At 39.9% G+C, this 21,364-nt stretch overlaps 1 protein-coding gene across 1 annotated transcript in view; it reads left to right on the top strand.

Annotated features, from left to right (window-relative positions):
* htr2aa (5-hydroxytryptamine (serotonin) receptor 2A, genome duplicate a) overlaps nucleotides 1-21,124 on the top strand; it is a 93,707-nt gene extending 72,583 nt beyond the window's left edge. Inside the window, exon 3 of the mRNA XM_040022017.1 lies at nucleotides 18,049-21,124. Within this exon, the coding sequence (XP_039877951.1) occupies nucleotides 18,049-18,911 (863 nt within the window). The 3' untranslated portion in view covers nucleotides 18,912-21,124. The remainder of the gene's footprint in view (nucleotides 1-18,048) is intronic.
* The last annotated feature ends 240 nt before the right edge of the window (nucleotides 21,125-21,364 follow it).

The following is a 21,364-nucleotide window of genomic DNA, read 5'->3' as shown; positions in this document are numbered from 1 at the left end:
TCCTTAACAGCCTTAATATGAATTAATCAGGTCTTTCAGGATGATTTCAAAGATTCTGCTCTGGATGGTAAAACATGCAGCTTGGAGAGGCCACAAATTTGGACTCTGGAACTTCGGGGAAAAAAAGGTGAAGATATACAAAGTAAATGGTCACTTAAACACTAACTCAACAGGCACAAGCCGATGATTGTGTCATGACCTAAACCTAAACACGAAGAAAAATCAGTGGAGAGACGTTAAAAGAAAAGTGCATGCAAGCCAAAGCATCATAAAAGCATCCTATGGGATTCTATGATGAAAGACGTCAGTTTCTTGATGCTGTAGTGCGGATGAACTGAAGGGTACTGATGCTTCCAGGCCCAGGTGATAAAAGCACTCCTGCTAGCTAAAGAATAAAACAAAACTGTAACTGTGATCCTAAAAGCTACTGTTGAGTGTGATTTAAAATCTGACAAACTTCCTTTTTGTAACTTTTTGCTGTCTTTTATTCAAATACATTTGATTTGACATTTGTACTTTTTCAAATAAGGCTTAGGTGTCCAGATATTTGTTTCAAGGCTAGCGAAGCGATCTAAAGGGAATCTGTACACCTTTATGCTCATCTATAAAAGAACCTTCCTTGCAGTTTGATTCATTGTTAGTCAAGTAGTTCAATCAAATTCAAGAAGTGATATATTTTGGTGGAAGAAATTAGCCACAGTTGTTTGTATAATAGCAAATCTAAAGGTCTTAAAGGCCTCACAACATTTAGAGATGAAGAAAAAATGAGAAAGGAGTTCAAAGGAGTGAACGTCCTTCCTTTGATGGCTGAGGAGGCAATAAGAGCTGTAAGACGGGAAAAGGTGGATTACAACAATTTAATATTGTTACAGTGTGTTGTTGAGAAATACACAATTCAGCACTGAAATTATAATAAATTGATAAAGTCTGTTGCTATGACAGGACCATCATAATGAGTCAAATTAAACAGTTCAAAGAAATGATTGTGAATGAATGAATTCAATAGCAGCTTTCACATTTGATGAAGGACGTGGGGTGGAGAAAAGAATTAAAGAAGCAAAAACAACCATAAAAAAACATTTATTTATTGGGAAACTGAAACAAGAGACAACTTCCCTCCAAATGCTTTGTCCATTAAACCAAATAACATTTTGTCCAGTCATTATATTGTCTCCAAACTTTATTGACCAAAAGCAAAGACACTGATTTATTTAGAGCTGTCAGCCTCCCCTAATGCCTCCGAACTCCCGAATGACCCTGAATTCCATGTTTGCATCCTGTTGGCTCCACTTCATTAACTCTGTCCTTCTGCACCGTGGCTGCTAATGACTGACTCATACCACAGTAGCTGACTAATAATTTAGCCTTCCATCCTAGCCCAGCTCCACAGCACGATAGCAAAGATTCACTCATCATTTACTGTATACTCCAAATAAACTGACGCAAGTAAGTAATTTCCATGAGATCCAGTTTCAGGTGGAGTTAAGTTTGACTGCTATAAGTGTGCTGTTATACATTTAATGGTAGTGATGTGCAATACCACTGATGTCCTTTTCTAATCTGATACCACACATGACTCTGCTTACAATCAGCCATTACTGTGAGCTGATTGAGTGAGCGCATGTGTGTGTTTTATTGCAATAAAAATAAAATAAATGTTCATATCTCCACTACTCAGAAATTGTAGATGCACCACCAGTTTTCACCTCGCTGCACATTAATTAAAATCAGCTGACTGAAGCTCAGTAGCTCGGTTTGAAAAGGAAAAGCTAAGTAGATGTTGACCGGTTGATTAGTGGATGGCCCACTCTTCTTCCTGTGCCGCATCTCTCCAGTAGTTATTTTGTGTATATTATTCATTTTTCTTAAGCCTACACATTGTCAGTGTAATTTAGTAGCACAATGTAACTCAGTAATAACAAATGCCAAATAATGCAAAAACACAAAACCAACCAAAGAAGAAGAAAAAAAGCCTAATTGCTAAAAAGAAATTCTGCTATTTAAAAAAAAAAAAAAGTAAAACAAAGAAGCAGTTTACAAATGTTGCTACAGGAGGCACACCTGATTGTCCACTAATGAAGACTTTGTCCACATATTCACATTCTTTGTTGTGTGACTGTGTGTGTGCGACATCACTGTATGAACATGCATGCAGAAAAATACCATAAAATGACAATTTAAGTGAAACATTACAGCAGAAAAAACCTAAATAAAGGACTAAATCTACTTAAAATGGACAGATATATTTACAAAACAGATACAATTTACAAAACAGATACAGTGTGAACACAAGATGCAAAAAAGACCACAGACACACAAACAACTAAAAACAAATGTAACCAAAAAACTGAGGTGTAAACTCAACAGAAACGCATAGAGAATGACTTTAAAATCACCCTGAAAAATCAGAAAGGGGTTCAAAGAAAGAGCCACTACTAACGAGAAAGAGGTTAAACTGAAAGCTAAAAGGATAATACACACAGATGTAAAGTAACCACAAAAGACATGACTGAGAGACTCGACACGACCAGGAAAAGGGGAAAAGAATGAAAACAAATATGTGCAAAATGACCAGAGAGATCAATCAAAATGAAAGAATGAGAGACAAAGAGATTCACAACACATCTCAGTGTCTCGTGTCTATGAGGGGAGAGTGGGAGGGCTTTTTCACATCTGTGCCCAGGAGCTTTTTTCTGATTTTGATCATTTCACCTGTCCTGCTCAGTTTCATTTCCACACTGTTTCCCGAAAGCGTCTCTTGTGCTTGGTTTCTGACAGGAGACATGTTTTCTGTCCTCCAGCCTTGAGGGGCTACATGACACACAGACATTAAAGTTTGTTTTGGTGATGCAACCTGCACTGGTTAACGTTCGGCTGAGAACTTTTCTTCATTACTCTCGGTTATTTCACGCACGCAGGAACAGTTCTGCCTGTGATTAGTTTTAGCTGGAGAACAAACTTGTCTTTCCAAACATCCTCATTTAAACTATCACCTCACATCTCTTCAGGCCGCTGGTTATTTCCATTAGTTGTATTTCCTGGCTAAAACAGTTTACCTCTTACTTAATATCTTAACATCCACCAGTGAGCATGATGGTGGTTAGCACTGTTGCATGGGTTAAATTTACTGGTCACCCGGGGTCTTTTTGTGTGGACTTTTCTCCTTTTCCAGTGTTGGTGCCCCCCAGGTGCACTGGCTAAAGCTTTAATTATACTTTTGTCCACATGCTAAGGTCTGCTTCGGTCCAACTAACATAAAGTTCATCATCAGACCATGAGCGCAAGAGTCCACGCCAACGTTTGAGTGCCTCCCTGTTTTTTGTGAATGCACAGACTCAAAACAAGACTTACAATATGCCATGCACCCCAGGCAGCAGACCTCAAAGTATAACAGGAATAACTACCCATTGTGTTGGTAGCACCAGAGTGTAATTTCACTAGCTGGGCCCACGTCCTCATTTTAGGTTTGACAGTGTTTTAGTAGGTAAAAGTGAATGCTTTGACATGAATTGAGCTGCGGTTTGGGGAAGGCATCGAAGGGGACTGGCGATGGTTCCTGGGCCTGGCAGATCCCCGTGTACTAAATAGAAGTGAAGAAGTTAAAGAATAGAGAACAAGGAGGGAGGGAGGGTGGGGGAACCTATTTAGATGACAACCGGAAGGAGCGTGTTTGGAGGCGTGGTCCTGCTCCTGAAATTCCAATACATTATCTCCAATAAATATAGTAAATTCAAAGTTTATCTCAACAGTCCAACAGTCCAAAAGCAAGCCTGAAGGGTGTAGATGGGAGCCTTTGTGGCTCTACATCTCTCTGTTTGCCCTGTGGTTGGAGGGCTCTCTCCTTCACTCCTTGTTGACAAAGCAATTGAGAGTATTAATGGACACCCATCAGGTTACCTACAGCTAGTGATGTGTCCTGTGTGTCGAAGCTTCGAATCGTGCGTCGGGTAATCGCGGGGGCGTTTTTCTGAAGCGCGTATCGAGGCTTGCTTTGATTACGTATGCAGTGACGTTCGAGGCCTCGCGGGCAGTCCGTACCACGTGACTGATTCAGGGACTGGTTCACCGGTTCGCGCCAGATTCGAAATAACATGGGCAGGAAAACAGCTGATTCCCCATCACACCGTGTTGTGGAATTGGATTACGTACGTGCTACATAGTTACTTGTGCATTTCTTCTTCGATGGAACCAGCAAGGAAGAGATGTTTTTTTTTTTAATTTTGTCTCTCCTAATAAAGTATGCACACAGTAATAAATATCACAAATGATAAACACCAAAATATAAATAAACAACACTACACATCCTATAATCTGATTTCTGTCTTTTAGTTTATTAAAAAGTGAAGCACCAAACACTAGTTTGTGTCATTATCCAGATGTACATAAGGTTTACACATCATTATAATCAAAGAGCCCGCTTCACTTGAATTGTCCACTTGATGGCGCAGTAGAGCAAATGAATCATCACAATGCTTCGAACCATGAGTCGACCAATTGGATGGAAAGCTTCAGTTCATCATGAGGCTTCATCTCACCATCACTACCTACAGCACTCTAAGAGGAATTATGCCAAAGCTGCATTTTCAGCACATGCTAATCAAGAATCATTACAGGAGCTAGAACACGTTCCTGGAAAGTCCATAGAAGGTGGATGTTAACAGGTTAATGTCTCTAAATAGTTAATATAATCTGCTCCTGGGACTCTGGGAAGCATTAATCCCCTGCAGCAGAGGGAACTCTTGCTCTTTCTTGGGGCCATCCTCATGTGAGAGTTTCATCACAGTGTTTGATGGTCTTTGCAACTGCACTTTAAACTTTCAAAGTTGTTAAAAACTTTCCAGATGTGTTGGAGTTATTTCTTTTTTTTTCTTATTTTGGTCTTCATTATTCTTCCACACTGTAAACTGTAAAACAAAGGGGAAAAAATATTGAAAAATTTGGCTGACTGGAAGGTTCGACATCAGTCTAAAAGCAAAAGGTATTTTTTTAAATTGCTGAGTGGTGACGTGCTGGTAAAGTACACCGCTGCATATAATGGATAAAACCAGCAGTATGCTCTTTAATAGCGCTCAGTTTCGATGCTCTTGGTTCCTTTTAAGAGACCGACCCAAGTCTACCTGACATTTTCGTTTTATTTTCTTCCTTCGTTACTCTCGTCTTTCTTTCAAAACATTACTACATTGCATTGACATTACACTGACTCTTTCTTCAACGTGGTTTTTCTAATTAACATTTTAAACTGCACTGACACTGGGTTAAGAACTCAACTCCCTGATATTCAATGAACTTTTCAGTTTGTTAACTAAAATGAAGCTGCTGCTGATGAATCAGTCAGTATGTGAAAATGTCGAGATGCAGGGAAACAATCGACATGTGACTAAAGATTATGGCTACACTAATAATATATAGTTTGTTTAGAATGACGCCTGCTACAGTGGAAAAATGTTGCCACAAAATGCTGGAAATGCCATGCCTATACAGAAAAACAGGAACAGGAACAGGAACGGCCTTTGCATTAAGTTTGCTCTAAAAGCCACAGACACGTGACTAGCAGACAGTATGCAAGACAAAATGTGAAATGCACTAAAAATATTTCTATAAATTGTTTAAACAAATCGGTTTAATTACACAAGTGCAGCCAGCAATCCAACATATGTGAGGAAATGTGAGGAAAGAGATCACAGCATTTAAGTATTATTTGATAAATATAAAATGTTCCCTGCAGTATATTTGAAAGCCTCCTGTAAGTGCTTAGAACTTTTATGTGTAATATACTATGCATGCAAAAACCTCAGGGCTAAAACCTACCAACTAAGCGGAGGCTCCACAGAGTCAACATCACGATGAGTTGAATAATGCGATGTCAGTGGGGCAGGCAGCCAGTCCTGCCTTCAGGCACATTGGAGCACCCCGAACACGCCTCAGTGGCACACTACCCCGCCTCCTAGGGATTGAGTTTGTCTGAGAAAGGAGGAGAGCGGAGCCCGGTGGCTTCCTTGTCGGAGTGTTGTGGTTGTTGTTAACTCACACCTGCTCAAGCTACTGCAGTGAGCTGAGGTTATAGTCTGATCTGATTGGACCTAGCATCAGGACTTACACATTCCTGCACAGAGGAGGATAGGAGGGTGTAGATGCTCACACTGACATGCATGAATGCATGCTGATGATGTGCGAGTGTGTGAGATAGTGAGAACATCTCTAGAGTTACATAACTGAAATGTTCATGTATTTCTTTACAGATGCATTACGCTGCACTCACAAACCACAGACACACAGGCCTCAAAAGCACCCTGAAAAGGATTTTAGAATGCGGCAAATGATAAACTAAAAATTATAAACATCCTTCAAGTGTTCTCTGAAAACATCATAAGAACTTGTAGATAAATTTGGCCATTGTTATAAAAATGAGGACCTGAATTTTTAAATTTTTAGATTTTTTAGATGTGTTATTTTGACACAGACCCCTACATGTGGTGAAGTCGCTGTGCTGACTTAATCCTGAGAGCAGCCATAGGCATGAACAGTTTTTTTGAAGAGTAAATGTTAAAACTGAATCACCACATAATCGTTCCTGCTTGATGTAAAAGACCTTAATAATAAATGCATCAGTATTATGTACAGAGGAGAGAGGAGGAGACAGTGTTGGGGAGTAACGGAATACATGTACCGCCGTTACGTATTTAAAATACAAAATATGAGTAACTGTATTCCGTTACAGTTACCGTTTAAAAAGGTGGTATTTAGAATACGGTTACTTTGTTGAAATAAATGGATTACACTGCGGTACTTTCCTGTTTCATATTGTCGCGGGTCAGGACTGTTTGAGTTTTGTTTGACAGCTACGTTCTGTTGTTCCAGGTGGCAGCGTTACGGTTGCCATGGTTACAGGGTGACGCTCTCTCTCTGCGTGTTTCCTGGGTGAGAGAGCGCCTTTTTGTTGTTGTTGTGCTAAGCTAATAGGCAGAATGCTACAGGTATAGCTCTAACGAATGTATGGCAGTGTAGTCCGTGCTGCAGGGAGAATGGACTGCCATACTCGTTATGTGTCTGTGAGCGAGGGAGGGAGAAAAAGGGGAGTGGAAAAGTATGAGTCATGAGCAAAAACGGGAGCTGGAAGCATGTAAATATAATAATAACCACTGCAGCCAAGAAGAGTGCCTGACGAGCCCAGTTGCAAGTACGCTATTAAGACTCGACTGTACACTGTGTTCGTGTTTTCCTCCGAAACAATAAGTTCCATTGGAGCAGCCTTTCAACGCCTCTCTCTGTCTCTCGCTAGCAAAGTTGATCCATACAACAAAGTAAAGCTATTTTTTGGCTACGAGTCCGACACAGAACCCGCTGCATTAGTCAGAGGTCCCTTTACTACGGGTTCGGAGCCGCGGACCTTCAGTGACAGTAATAAATCACAGCAATAGTGCATTCACGTAGTTGTAAAAAGCATGATAACATATTAAGTAATCCAAAGTATTCAGATTACGTCATTGAGTAACGTAACGAAATACGTTACAGAATACATTTTGGGGCATGTATTCTGTAATCTGTAATGGAATACATTTTAAAAGTAACCTTCCCAACACTGGGAGGAGAGAGGTACAACACTGAGCATCTACAGCCATCTGTAAAACACCTCGAAGCTCTGTCATAATTTGGGACTGACTTTCAGCCAGTGGTGTTGGACATCTTGATAAAATTGATAGAATTACAAGTGCAGAGAAGTACTGCCAGATCCACCATGCAATACTGTCTGCAAAGTGTCTGATTGGAATCGGCTTCATTTTTCACCATGACAATAATCCCAAACGCGCTGCCAATCCAATAAAAGCATCACCTGGTTAGAAAAACACACAGTGGGACACTCAGTCATGGCCTAAATCAGGGGTGGTTTAAAACATTTGTACAGCGCTACATATATTTTGCTTGGGAAATTCCTTATATAAGGTAAAATTATTCAAGCTCTATTTTATGAGTGCATAGTTATCTATTTATACCAGAGAGTATCTTGAAGTGGAATCAGAACCTTTTAGAACAAAGTGCCTAGTGTTCTAATTTATGTTTGTCTAACATTTCATTTTCTGTCTGTGAATGGCTACCCAAGCAATATGGGCTATGTGGGTCAGCTGCTAAGCTTGCCAGGGAAAAGGGGAAGCTTCCCTTTATTTGTCAATTACATGGTTCACGAGCATAATATATTCACTCAGTCTGATTTCATTGTACTTTGTCAAAACACTGTATTTAACCAAGCCTGAAAGATTATTAGAATTTGAAATGAAAATACTTTCAGAATCTCAGCATCAGGGTTTGAACTCAAAATGCACCTGAAAACTGGATAGAAAGAGTATTGATATGATGTATAAGCAGGTTACCTTATGCAGATGAGCTACTGCATAACAATCAGCACATTGTTTGTGCAATAACAAACAATTTAGGTGTCACAATCTGTAACATGGCTATTATAATGAAAGTGGAGATTATATCAAAGAGGAGAAATGTATAGAAAAAAGTGTTAGGTGACAAAAAAGAAAGGAGAAATGAGACAGGGATGTTGGAAACAGGGCCAGATGTATCTCCTTGTAACAGCAGTTGATGTGTGAGACATTCGTAAAAGTGAGACTCCATCTGCTTGTGTGGGACAAACATCTTTAAAGACTCATGAATTTCTAGCATTGCCTGTTAAGCATGAACAGCACAAATATTGATTCACTGGAGTGGAAACATATTTTGACACAAACCACATTTATTACAGACCATTTCCTGAGAGGCTTGTTTTCACTTTTCCGCTCAGTGAAGTCAGAGAGAAGACATCTGCGTCACTCAGTACTGAAGTCTTCTTTTGTTTTTGCTGCTTTACCTCCTGCTGGGGCTCTTACCTGATATTATGTGAATAAATGATCACGAGGCAGAAAGCTTCAGAGTGAGCGGAAGAAACTGCATTTCAGGTAAACAACATACAGTTAAATGCAAAACATTTACATCACTTATAAACAGTTGCTAGTGTCCAAGTGCTCAGCAACTTGGCAGAAACTAATTGCATATAGATGGTTAAGATCAGGCAGAGCATCAGAATAGGGGAACAGAGGGGATTTAGGTGACTCTGATTGTGGAACTCAGAGTTACTTAAGAATGTCATAAATTGTTTCAGAAACTGTTGAGCTACTGAAAGTTTCCCGCACAATCATCCGTAGGGTTCACACAGACTGGCCTAATAAAGAAAATATCCTGTGAGAGGCAGTTGTCTTGGCACAAATGCCCTATTGTTACCAGAGCTCAGAGGAGAATTTGGGCTGACAGGAAGGCAAAAGTAATTCAAATAACCACTTGTTGTTTGGAAGAGCATCTCTCAATGCACAACAGCAGAAGACCACACCGGGTCCTTCTCTTTTTATCTAAGAACAAAAAACTGAGCCCACAGTTTGCATAATTTCACCAAAACAGGACATATGCATCTTTGTTTAATCAGTGACCTTTACTCCTGTTAATTGTGTCAAATTTCAAAACCTGCTGCAAAAGAACTGGGACAAAGCAATCACTGAACTGTGGAGAACCTGAAAACCTTTCATCTGTTAAATAGAAAACAATAGAATTTTCAAATTTTCGTTTTTGTAACATTCATGAAAACATTACCCAAGAACTTAGACTTACACTAAGCTCAAATAAGTGACATTTATCTCATTCTCAGTTTGAAAGGGAAAAGCCTCAGTATACTTCCTCCATACCCTTCAACTTTTCCTTTAAGTGCAGTTTACTGTTGTCTTTGTCATATTGCAGCTTGCTGTACCAATAGTAAAATTAATTTAATTAAAAAGAGATTATGATCCAGGGCGCTGCAGAAAGATCCAAAATAAACATTCACGTCTGGAGACATGAATGGCACAGTCCCGTGCATGAAGATAGAAAACAGGCCCATTCAAAGGTCAGAATTAAAATGGATTTAACAGAAGAATAACATGACTTGGATGCTGCCAACTCTTTGTGAAAAATTGACTAATTAAAGCCAACAGCAAAGACCAGAGTCTTTGTCACCACGACATGTTTGCCAATTTTGTAGCCACTTGTCATCCTGGTGTCTTCCAGTACTGAATGTCAACATATTTACAGCAGGAAATAAGACTCTAATCCATCTAGAGCTGCTGCTGTGATGTGAACAAACCCTCATCTAACTAACAGAGTCTGCTGGCTACAACCCAGAGCTGACGGCTGGCAGGAAGAAAAAAACCCTCATGTGGTTGTGGTTGCATTATTTTTCAGTCTCAAGATAATATCTATATTTGTATAGGTTTACAATCTATTTCCTCTACTCCTCTTTTATATGATTGAGAACCTGATCTTCTTCTTTGGCCCAGAAACAGCATTTATTGAACTAGTTGGTTCTGGGTTAACTTCAGAATCACAACTTTCTTGAAATTTCTCAAACTGAAGAAAATTTCTTAAGAAGTCCAAAATAACAAAGGAAAGAAATGTCATGTGCTTTTGATTTGAATGTGTGAGTGTATGTTCATGAGATGCCTATAGCAAAACTACACATTAAAGTACTTTTGACTCTATTGTGGATAGTGTGATCAAAATTTATTTTAACTGTGTATTTCAGACCAAAATTAAGGCCAAGTATAAAGATGGGTGAGGTCTGGCCCATGAGTACTCTTGTAATAATGTGGTAATGACTACTGATACTACTCATGGATTTGACTATCACCAGTGATGAATCACTGATTTCATATTCATCACTATATCCTCAGTGGCTCTGATAGAGCAGAGCACTGGATTTTCTCCATTTGAATCATCTCATAGCAGCACTTTAGCCAAAAACAGACACAAACAGCTCAAACGGACGACACATCTGCAAACCTCTATGGCAAACAAATCAAGACTCACAGATCAAACAAACCAGCAGTAAAAAGGTTGTGTGAGTGTCTTTGAATTCAGCTCTCTGAAGGTTGATCATTTTCACAAGAGAAGAGAAACCCAATATCTTCCTTAGTAGTCCATTTGCCTCGAGGCTGAATGTGTGCTACAGTAGCCTTTCTTTCAGCTCCAGACAGAAAACTAACAAAAGTTTTTTTCCATCTGTAGAACTGCAGCTCTATGGACTGCTTTGTAAACACACAAAAACAGTAGAAAATTCACCGAGTTCACTGAGATCACATTCTCTACATTCTCATGATATGAACATAGACTGCAGCTCCTGACCTGCATCTGCAGGATTGTATGCACTGCACTTAATTTGTTTTTCAATGCAAAAAATTTCTCCATCGTAGGATCAATAAAGTCTTATCTTATCTTATGATTCCCTACTTAGATGAACAAGCAGGTGTTTCAAAAACAGCTGCATGTTGACTGGAGTTAGAGCTTATCCTTGTAAATTTACAAAAGCATTGAGTGAAGATAAATATGCTATCATAATTCAAAATATATTATCCTACAACACAAGTTTGTGGAACATCTGGTATCAAATAATAGAGATAAAATGCATGCAAGTTATTAAATGGTTGTAAATCTGCTACATTTCTTCAGCTCTTTCAGTTCTGATTGTAGTATTCCTGTAGTTTCATCTGTGGTCCTTTTGACGTCTCATCAACAATAGATACTGCCATTCAAAGTTGCCGGCTTTAACCAGAGGTCAGCCAACAGTCAGCCAACAGGGATTCTCCCCTTCATTCCTTGGGGCGTATCTGTTTTCCACTATAAACACACCCCTTTCACTCAACTGCAGAGTGTAACCAAGAAATGCCGCATTCTTCAAAAAACCTTTGACTTGGATTGTCAGCTATAGATGATTTTCTCTGTATTATTGTCAGTGTTGGGGAGTAACGGAATACATGTACCGCCGTTACGTATTTAAAATACAAAATATGAGTAACTGTATTCCGTTACAGTTACCGTTTAAAAAGGTGGTATTCAGAATACAGTTACTTTATTGAAATAAATGGATTACACGGCGGTATTTTCCTGTTTCATATTGTGGCGGGTCAGGACTGTTTGGTTTTGTTTGACAGCTACGTTCTGTTGTTCCAGGCGGCAGCGTTACGGTTGCCATGGTTACAGGGCGACGCTCTCTCTCTCTCTGCGACTGTGTGTTTCCTGGGTGAGAGAGCGCCTTTTCGTTGTTGTTGTTGTTGTGCTAAGCTAACAGGCAGAATGCTACAAGCATAGCTCTAAAGAATGTAGCATCATGGGCAGTGTAGTCCGTGTTGCAGGGAGAATGGACTGCCATACACGTTATGTGTCTGTGAGCGCGAGGAGGGAGAAAAAGGGGAGTGGAAAGGTACGAGTTGTCATCGAGCAAAAACGGGAGCTGGAAGCATGTAAATATAATAATAACCACTGCAGCCAAGAAGAGAGCCTGACGAGCCCAGTTGTAAGTAAGCTATTAAGACTCGACTGTACGCTGTGTTCGTGTTTTCCTCCGAAACAATAAGTTCCGTTGGAGCAGCCTTTCAACGCCTCTCTCTGTCTCTCGCAAGAAAAGTTGACCCACACAACAAAGTAAAGCTATTTTTCGGCTACGAGCCGACAGGGACCCCGCCATATTAGTCAGAGGTCCCTTTACTACAGTTCGGAGCCGCGGAACTTCAGTAATAGTAATAAATCACACAGCAATAGTACATTCACGTTGTTGTAAAAAGCATGATAATATATTAAGTAATCCAAAGTATTCAGAATACGTTACTGTCATTGAGTAACGTAACGGAATACGTTACAAAATACATTTTGGGGCATGTATTCTGTATTCTGTAATGGAATACATTTTAAAAGTAACCTTCCCGACACTGATTATTGTACGGTCTGCCTAATAACATAAAGCATTGAGGCCACTGTTTTGATTTGATGCTATATAAATAAAACTGAAATGAATTTCACATTCTGCAATAGCTTTCATTGTGAACCTCTACACCCATTAAAATATTAAAAAAAAAAACCCTTAAATCAAATGGATAAAACTTTACAGTTAGTTTGACCATTCAAACATTTACTCGCCTCTGTCAGTGCGCCCCAGGGTGGCTGTGGCTACAATGTAGCTTGCCATCACCAGTGTGTGAATGGGTGGATGACTGGTTGTGTAAAGCGCTTTGGGGTCCTTAGGGACTAGAAAAGCGCTATATAAATACAGGCCATTTACCATTTTACTGTGCAAATCACCAAAACTATTTCCAGTAAACAGTTCCTCATTCATCCATTCAAATCTATACTCTAACAAATAGATACAATTTAAAAGTAAATTAAATACAGAAAAATAATATTCTTGCACACAAGCCTCCTTGTAGATCCCAAACCAGATGTGGAGTTTATTTCTGAGACTGGTAGAACTTCATTTTTTATTGAGCCTAAATTGTTGTTTACAATAAATGCAGTCTACTACTATGTGACTTCCATAAATTTAAGGTTTTCCTTCCTGTTATTTAGTGGTGGGGTTTTTTTTGGTTTCTGGGAGGAGAGTACATGCTCTCACAGTTACCCCAAGATTAATAAAAAAAGAGTGATATACTAAGTAGCAGACTACTTGAATAAGCAGGCAGAAGTGCAATATTTTCCGCTATGACCGTGAATTTATTTTATAATTTTTAAATTGATATTACGCTCATCTATCAGCCGGTAATCGGTCAGGACTACATCAGGCATCCATCATTGTCCTGTCAGGGATGAGCCATTTTAAGCGGCTGCATCTGTTAATTCATATAATGATGTTCATATTATGTAAGCAGCTATTAATGGGAATAATTCAAGCAATGAAAAAACTGATTTTTTTTTTTATTTTGTGCTATTTTGTCTTTTCTGTATTTGCAGTCTGTTCACGCTGCTTCCTAAATCCCTCTTCTTCGTTGGTAAATTGATGATGTTGTTAACCTAATTTTCCTTTTTTGTGTGTATTTGCACCAAACAGATATTATACAATATAACAACACGTAAGAAAGTGCCCCAAGCAAGTTTCCTGAAAGCTTCTTTGTGTCTTTCTATTTCTACAGATCTCAGTTTCCTAATCCCCAGTGACAAATTTCTTATAAAATCTTTTTATCAGTTATGTTGGCCCATATAAATCCTAATGCACATCTAAGCAAAGTTGTTTCTTGGCAGGAAAAATAGTCCCCTGTTCCTTAATCTAACAGCTCATTCCACCTCCACACCTCGCAGTTAAAGCAGGTACAGAGAACTAAAAGAAATCACTGCTTTTATCAGATGAATGCAGTACAATAAAACGCTTATAGTCATCTTTTTTTTGCTTTCAGAGTTCTAAGCACAAACCAGCTGTTTGAAGCATTTTCCAATCAGATTACAGGCTGCACTGATTCTCCTAAATGTCTTGATTTATACTTCCAGACTGAAGCATTCTCCATCATCTCTCTCTTCTTCTTCATCTCCTTTGTGTCTCCCTCCCCTCTGTTTTCTCCCACTTGATCGTCTTTCATCTTCTTTTCCACCTCTGATATAATATTTCCTGTCCGATTTGTTTCATGTCCTCAGTGTTGAGTTTGCCATCAGGGACAAGAGAAGGAGGGCAAAAAACACAAAAAACAACAACTAGCTTTTGATTTCTGTGATTCTGTGTGATGGATGCTTGAGGGACTTATCTGAAGAACAAAATTAATCCAGGGACTTGTATCACCGTCACCTCGACAAGTAACGTTTGATCGGCTGGATATGAAGCAGACAGCAATTTAAAGTTACTAATGATATTTCCTTTCTCTTTGAATCCAGCTCTGTTTTTCAGTGTTTCTTTTTCTCTGACACCTTCAGTCCGTCAGCTGCCTAACCGCTCCACAGTAATGATGAAAAATACGTCTGTGCCTAATCACCTGCTTTTTAAAAACATACAAAGCCACATATCCACAGCAGACAGCCTCTACTCACCTACAAAATGTAATTTTGTAATGAGGAGCTTGATAGCACATCGACATTTAGCCTGAATGTTATCACCATGGAGTTTAATAACAGCACAGCAGATGCCATATCATGCTTGTCTGTGAGCCTCGAGTCTAAAAGCACTCTTCAGCTCTCAATCAAACATTGTGAGCGTGTCTGAGTTTGCATTTGTCACGGAGGGACAGGCTGCTACGTAAGAGTCTTGGGCCCAAAGTGTCAGGGCGGCTCTGGGTAAAATCCATCTTTAATGTTTCTCATTAGAAGGTTAATCAAGCAATAAGACATGCCAGAAATGACCAAAAGTTAAAGACTCTGACAAACTCAACCTAAACTACACAAAAATTATATGAAGAGATTAAATGGCAAAGAGATCAAATCCAACCACAATAGGACATGACGAGAGTCCAAAACTCCTTTTAAGAGAACAATATCATATTTCATATAGATAGTCTTTATTCTTTTTAAATGTACTTTAAGACGTTTGTAGTGAGATAATGGAAGCAAGATTTACTTACTTACTTTACTTTCATTAACCAAACTTTTATGGGAGCAGGCAATGGATAATGGGTATTAATTTGTTAATACCTGGACATGAGTAACTTTATTTGATTATATAATACTACACCACAGTATATTTCCAAATAACTGGTCAGCTTTTGTTTTTAGTGTTTTAGTGTTGTTTTAGTGACGTTGCAAGAATTTCAACATTACATTGTAACAAGTTCAAAAGTTCAAAACAAGGATTCAAAAGCATCATATTAAAGTCCAGGTGGAAAGAGACAAAAAGGCTGCAAAGTGGCACAAAGTCCTGTTGTATTATTATCATAATCACACACAGGTTATCACGACCTCTAAAGCTGCCTATTAGACTGCACACTCTTCAAAGATCTTCAAAGCTGTTCACATTTCTCCCAATCAAAAAACAAACTTTAGTATCTGAAGCAGCTGTAAAACCAGATTTTTTTTTTCATTTCAGATTTTACACAAATAAAGCATAAGCACTCGTGAAATATGTACAGCTCTTTGGACTGTCACCAAATCTTTTACAGTCCTTTGTGCTTTCTAGAGGACCAACAGAGCCAGCAACAGCTCAAAGTTACTACAGCTGCTTTAATACAATTCCCAGATGATGTATCTTACTGATTTTGCTGTCATTGTTGTGTTTTGTAATGCAGAGCACCTTCTGAAACTGTACTACAGCATTTGCAGCTTTAAATACAATACCATCAATACTTTTAAAGTAGAAGGATGACAGTCCACCCACCCACGCTCCCTGAAGCAGGCAGCTGTATGTTCCTCTATGTTCCAGAAACACTGTTGTCATGGTGTTTCTGTTTCACGTTTCAAAATTATACATGCATGACTGTTGTCAATAAACTGATTAACTGGCTGATCATTTCTGCACCATCTTTCTCTTGAGAATAAAGCAAGACGAAGGCCGACTGGGATGGGAGTAAATATCTCTTTTATGAGGGCTGCAAAGCTTCACAGTGAAGCACCGAAACCAGTTTTCTGTCAAACCAGCCAAACTTAATGAGAATTATCCATCTTTGACCCTCCTGCTCCTAATGTGCAGCAACAATTTCAGTCTACCTTCGCTGCGCCCGTCCATCTCCAACCATCTCGCCCTCCTCCTCTCCCCGCTCTATCTCTGTCTCTTTCTGTCACTTTCCTTCTATTTGTTATGAGCCGGTAATGAGAACATGGCGTGCTGGAGATTGCTCAGTTTATCTCCTTCTACCCAGTTCCTGCTAGTATCATCCAAAACCTTTTTTTAAGACATTTTCTTATTACATTTATCACAACGTGTGACTGCCAAAGCCCCTGCAGACAATTAAAAAGAACAAATAACCCAAAACAATAAAGGAAGTTCACCGTTCAACGTTTTAAAGCCGATGTATATCGGGTAATAAAATGGGCAAGTATGCAAGGTGAACTGCTACTGTCAGCCACAGAGAGAGAAGGAAACACTGTCAAACCTCAGATTCAGCCCACAGGAGTAAGGTGGAGGCAAACCTGCACTTTCCTCCCACACTGTGACAGACAGAAAAATGGAAAAAATTGTTTTAGCTGCAAACTTAATGGAAAATTTGACGCCTTTATTTGGGAACAGATACGGTCCAACTGTTGTGTTCATGCGGTGAAATAGAGCAGACTGGTGAGCTCCACTCAAAAGAAATATTTAAGCTCAAAGATCTGACTTAAAGTAATTTGATTACATTTAAATGTAATCCATGTAATTTTGTTACATGATTGCAACGTGAAATGTTAAAGTTAATGGAATCTGGTCAAATAAGTGTGTTCGATTGGTATACATTCAGTCTATATTTTACTTAACAAACAATTATTTGACTACATAAACCTTTGATTTAATATATGTGAAATATATGTACACACTGTCTGTGTGTATACAGTACTTCTGCTAAATCAGTGGTTTCAAACTGTGGGGCAGGGTCCTGGAGTGAGACAAGGAGCCACCACAGGTGTAGTTCTATGACGTGAAGTTGGATGAATGTCATTTTCTTAAGGAAAAATAAGCTGAGCTTTAACCTCCTAGGACCTGGCGTCCACATATGTGGACATCACATTTTGGGATGTCTGGACGAAAATACTTAATTTTTCTCTACAAGGGCCTGATATCCACTTACGAGGACATTATACTGCCACTGTTCTATCAAAATTTAAAACCAATGTCCTCATATGTGGATCTCATTTGTCTCAGAAATAAAAATTAGGTGATAAAACAAAAAATCTGGTAATTCTTTGTTTTTACATTCATCGGGTCCCAATCAACCCAAATAGCAAAGAAAAAATTAAAATGCATGCCATGAAAGAGTTCGGGTCTTAGGAGGTTAAGTAACTTGGATCTTTGTTTTATTGTTAATGAGTGATAGAAACCGTGGGCTGTGGGACGTGAACTTTTTTCAGCGTCTCTATGCCAAAAAAGTTTTGCTTGTTTACACAGATAAAGCCTGCAAATCAGTATGCTCCGATAATAGTTTTGATTTATGACTATAAAACTTAAACTCATGTGAAAATCCATCCACTGCTGCACAAAGCCAGGTTTCCTCTCACCAGCCGACCCTAATCTCCTCTGGTACAGACACAAACACTAATATCTACACGAATCACAGAGGTTGTTATCTAATTGTAATGTTCTCCTCATGTCTCTGCTGTTGTCTTTCTCTGTAGGGATCTCAATGCCGATTCCTGTGCTGGGTCTCAGAGACCACTCTAAGGTCTTCAAAGATGGCAGCTGTCTGCTGACAGATAACAATTTCGTGCTGGTCGGCTCCTTCGTGGCCTTCTTTATCCCCCTCACCATCATGGTCGTCACCTATTTCCTGACCATCAACGCCCTGCAGAACGAAGCCACCCTCTGCTTGGACCAGCTGGTCCCACGGCCCAAATGGAGCACTACCTTCACCTTGAGCTTCTTTCCACAAACATCTTTGTCCTCCGAGAAACTCCTCAGGCGATCAATAAGCCGTGACGCCACAGGCAGAGGGAGCACCAGCGGGCTGGGTGGCGCCCGTGGGAGCATATCTGGCTCTCTCTTTGGGCGCCGCACCATGCAGTCGATCAGCAACGAGCAGAAGGCTTCAAAGGTCCTTGGGGTGGTGTTTTTTCTCTTTGTGGTTATGTGGTGCCCGTTTTTCATCACCAACGTGCTGGTGGTGGTGTGTGAACCTGACGTTTGTGACCCGGGAGTCATGGGAGGTCTGCTGAATGTTTTCGTCTGGGTAGGCTACTTGTCCTCTGCAGTCAACCCACTGGTCTACACGTTATTCAATAAGACGTACCGCGCCGCGTTTCTGCGATACGTTCGCTGCCAGTACCAGCCAGAGAAGAAACCTCTTCAGCTTATACTGGTGAACACCATCCCCCCACTGGCTTACAGCTCCACCCAGCTACCTTTGGGAGACATCGGGAAGTTAGGAAATGGAGTGGCACACTGTAGCAGTGGAGCAAAAGAGTTCTCTTCTCCTGGGCAGGAGATGGAAAAATCCAGGCAGAACAAAAGCCAGGGAGACAAAGACGAGAGCTGTGTGTAAGAAACTGAAACAAAATCCTGGTTAAAGGCCAATCCAGTGCAAGCAATTTCAGTTTCGCCCCTCTGTGGTTACAGTGTACTCAGTAGGAAAGGGTCTGAGATTTTAAGTGCCAAAGACAATGTGCCTCAAAGTCAGGGGTTCAGAAATACAGAGGTCACTGAAAAAGCAGAAGAAGCCTTTAAATGCTCAACATTTCCACAACAGTTTCCTCAGATTCACACAGCTTCATCAACAGATCAGGTGAACAAGGTCTGTGATTCTCCTCAAAAATGTTGTAAACAAGCATGTGCATCACAGATCATCATCCCCATCTTCAGTCTCGCTGCTCTTTCAGAATCTTTTGTACACTGCCACAAAAGACAAAATTACTCTTGAAAAACATATCAATTAATTTTTTTTCACCAAACAATCTTTGAAGGTTATCTTCCAGTCTGAGAGTCAAATCGGAGAGATGAAAAGACGGTACCGTCCGTGTGGATGATGTGAAACACAGTTGGGCACATCCCAACAAAACAGTTCTATTTTGTTACAACACTTTGGACAACAAGGGTGAAAAAGTCAGACATTGTTCACATAACTACATTTTCCATGGATGCTCAGCTGCTCTAACCTCAGCTGCCCCTTCATTTTGCCAGCTCCCTGGCATCAGTCATGTGGTGTCTACCTTCTATCATACCTTTGGGTGGATCAGTGGGGATTAGACTGGATTTCCTGCCACCTTATCAGATGATAGTGTTGGGAGGAGGAAGAGCCAGGACGAGCCTAATACACCAGAACTCCAGACACTTGCAGAGGTCAGATGAAGCTGTCAAAAGGGGATGAAAAAAAAACTTCTGCTGCTTCTGTATTTTATGTTGAAAACAACAAAAGAAAGAACATGTCTGAGGCAGACATTCAGTAATTAGAGAGAATCCATAAATGAATCTATATTTGTATTTTGTGCACATTTGTGAATAAACGTATATGACTGTTGAGGTTAAATAGATTTTATATGCAAATGAGAGGATGATTAGTGAAGCTGACATGGTGCAGGATGAGTACAGCAGAGTAGGAGACATTTGATTGGCAGGAAAAAGTGTATTTAAGTGCAGTTGTATCCACTGTAAAGGTCATAGTTTATATTATGTTCAAGCCAAACTATCCGTGCACACTGGCATTTTTATGATGACATTTCCAAAAAAAAAATAATGCTTATATACTATCTAGTGTGTTTTGTTTTTTGTTTTTTACTGTTTTTGCTAATATGAGGAGAAGGATGTGAAAGGAGGAAAGTAGCTGGAACAGTGCATGAAGGTGAGCTTGCACCATGGATTTATTGCCAGGAAATATTTGGAGCGGCGTTTCAGACTCAGTCTCAGTGCCTGACACTTGCATGGGCTTGGTCTAAAATTGTGAAAATCACTGTCTGCACTATGAATGCACACACCAACCTTGTCTCACCCCTAACTCATCACATAGCGATGTTTGGTCTGGACCACATGGATTCAGATTTTGACACCCTGGATATCCCTTTAATGTTGCTTTTGCAAAGTGCCACCTGGTACGGTTTACCCGGAGTCCATCAATGTATGGATCAGGCAATAATGAGCCTGAAGGTAAATGTAATCCTGTGGTGTTTAGTTCATTTAAATCCAACTGAAAATGAAGATAAGATGGTGCACCCATTATTAGAATTAGAGCAGAAGAAGTTTCTGACCAAGCATCACTATGTAAGGAGTAAGGAATCAGTTTAAGGTGCCCTGTGGAGTTGTGTTTAAAACAAACACCAATTATGTTCAGCAGTTCTTACCAAACCCACTCTGTTTATGAGCTTGTTTCAAAGAGGCCAGAATGACACAGTATTAGCAGAACCCAACTTTTCAGTTAGTGCAGGTCCCAATGAGCCTCAGCAGCAGTCACTGTGAGAGCTAAATAATTTCACCTACTGGTTAAAAACCTAGAATATGGGAACTCCCACTGATAGCACGACCATCAGTGTCGTATTACATAGTTATGTATTACTTTGCCATGAGCCAAAATCTTTGCAGGGTACCTTTAAGTGAGTCACTGTCTTTTAATACTGCACCCAACATCCCACCAAAAGTCACTAACCAAGTGTAAGGAAAGGACAAAAGGAAAGTAAATAAATGGAATTCGCATGATAAGGTGGGGCCAGGTTTCACTATGAGCTCACCCGAAACCCTGGCTGATTGGGAACCACACCCAGTTTCACACCTTGGATCAGGCGATTAGAGGATCATCAGGGGGTCCTTTTGTCCCTCTGCGGGGGGGATACTCCCACTAGGTACTCCCCATTTGACCTTAGAACTGAAGAAGCTTCTCAGATGTGAGGTGAACGTCTTCAAGCAACTTAAAGAAGTCCAGACGCTTTTCTTTGCAAGCTCCATTGACTAAATAAATGGTGTTGCATATGTTATGCAGTTAAAATACACACCTACTCAATAATTTAAATT

This window comes from Simochromis diagramma, unplaced genomic scaffold (assembly GCF_900408965.1).
Source record: "Simochromis diagramma unplaced genomic scaffold, fSimDia1.1 OVJJ01000322.1, whole genome shotgun sequence".
NCBI classification, from domain to species: domain Eukaryota; kingdom Metazoa; phylum Chordata; class Actinopteri; order Cichliformes; family Cichlidae; genus Simochromis; species Simochromis diagramma.
This window is presented reverse-complemented; position numbering and strand designations above follow the sequence as displayed.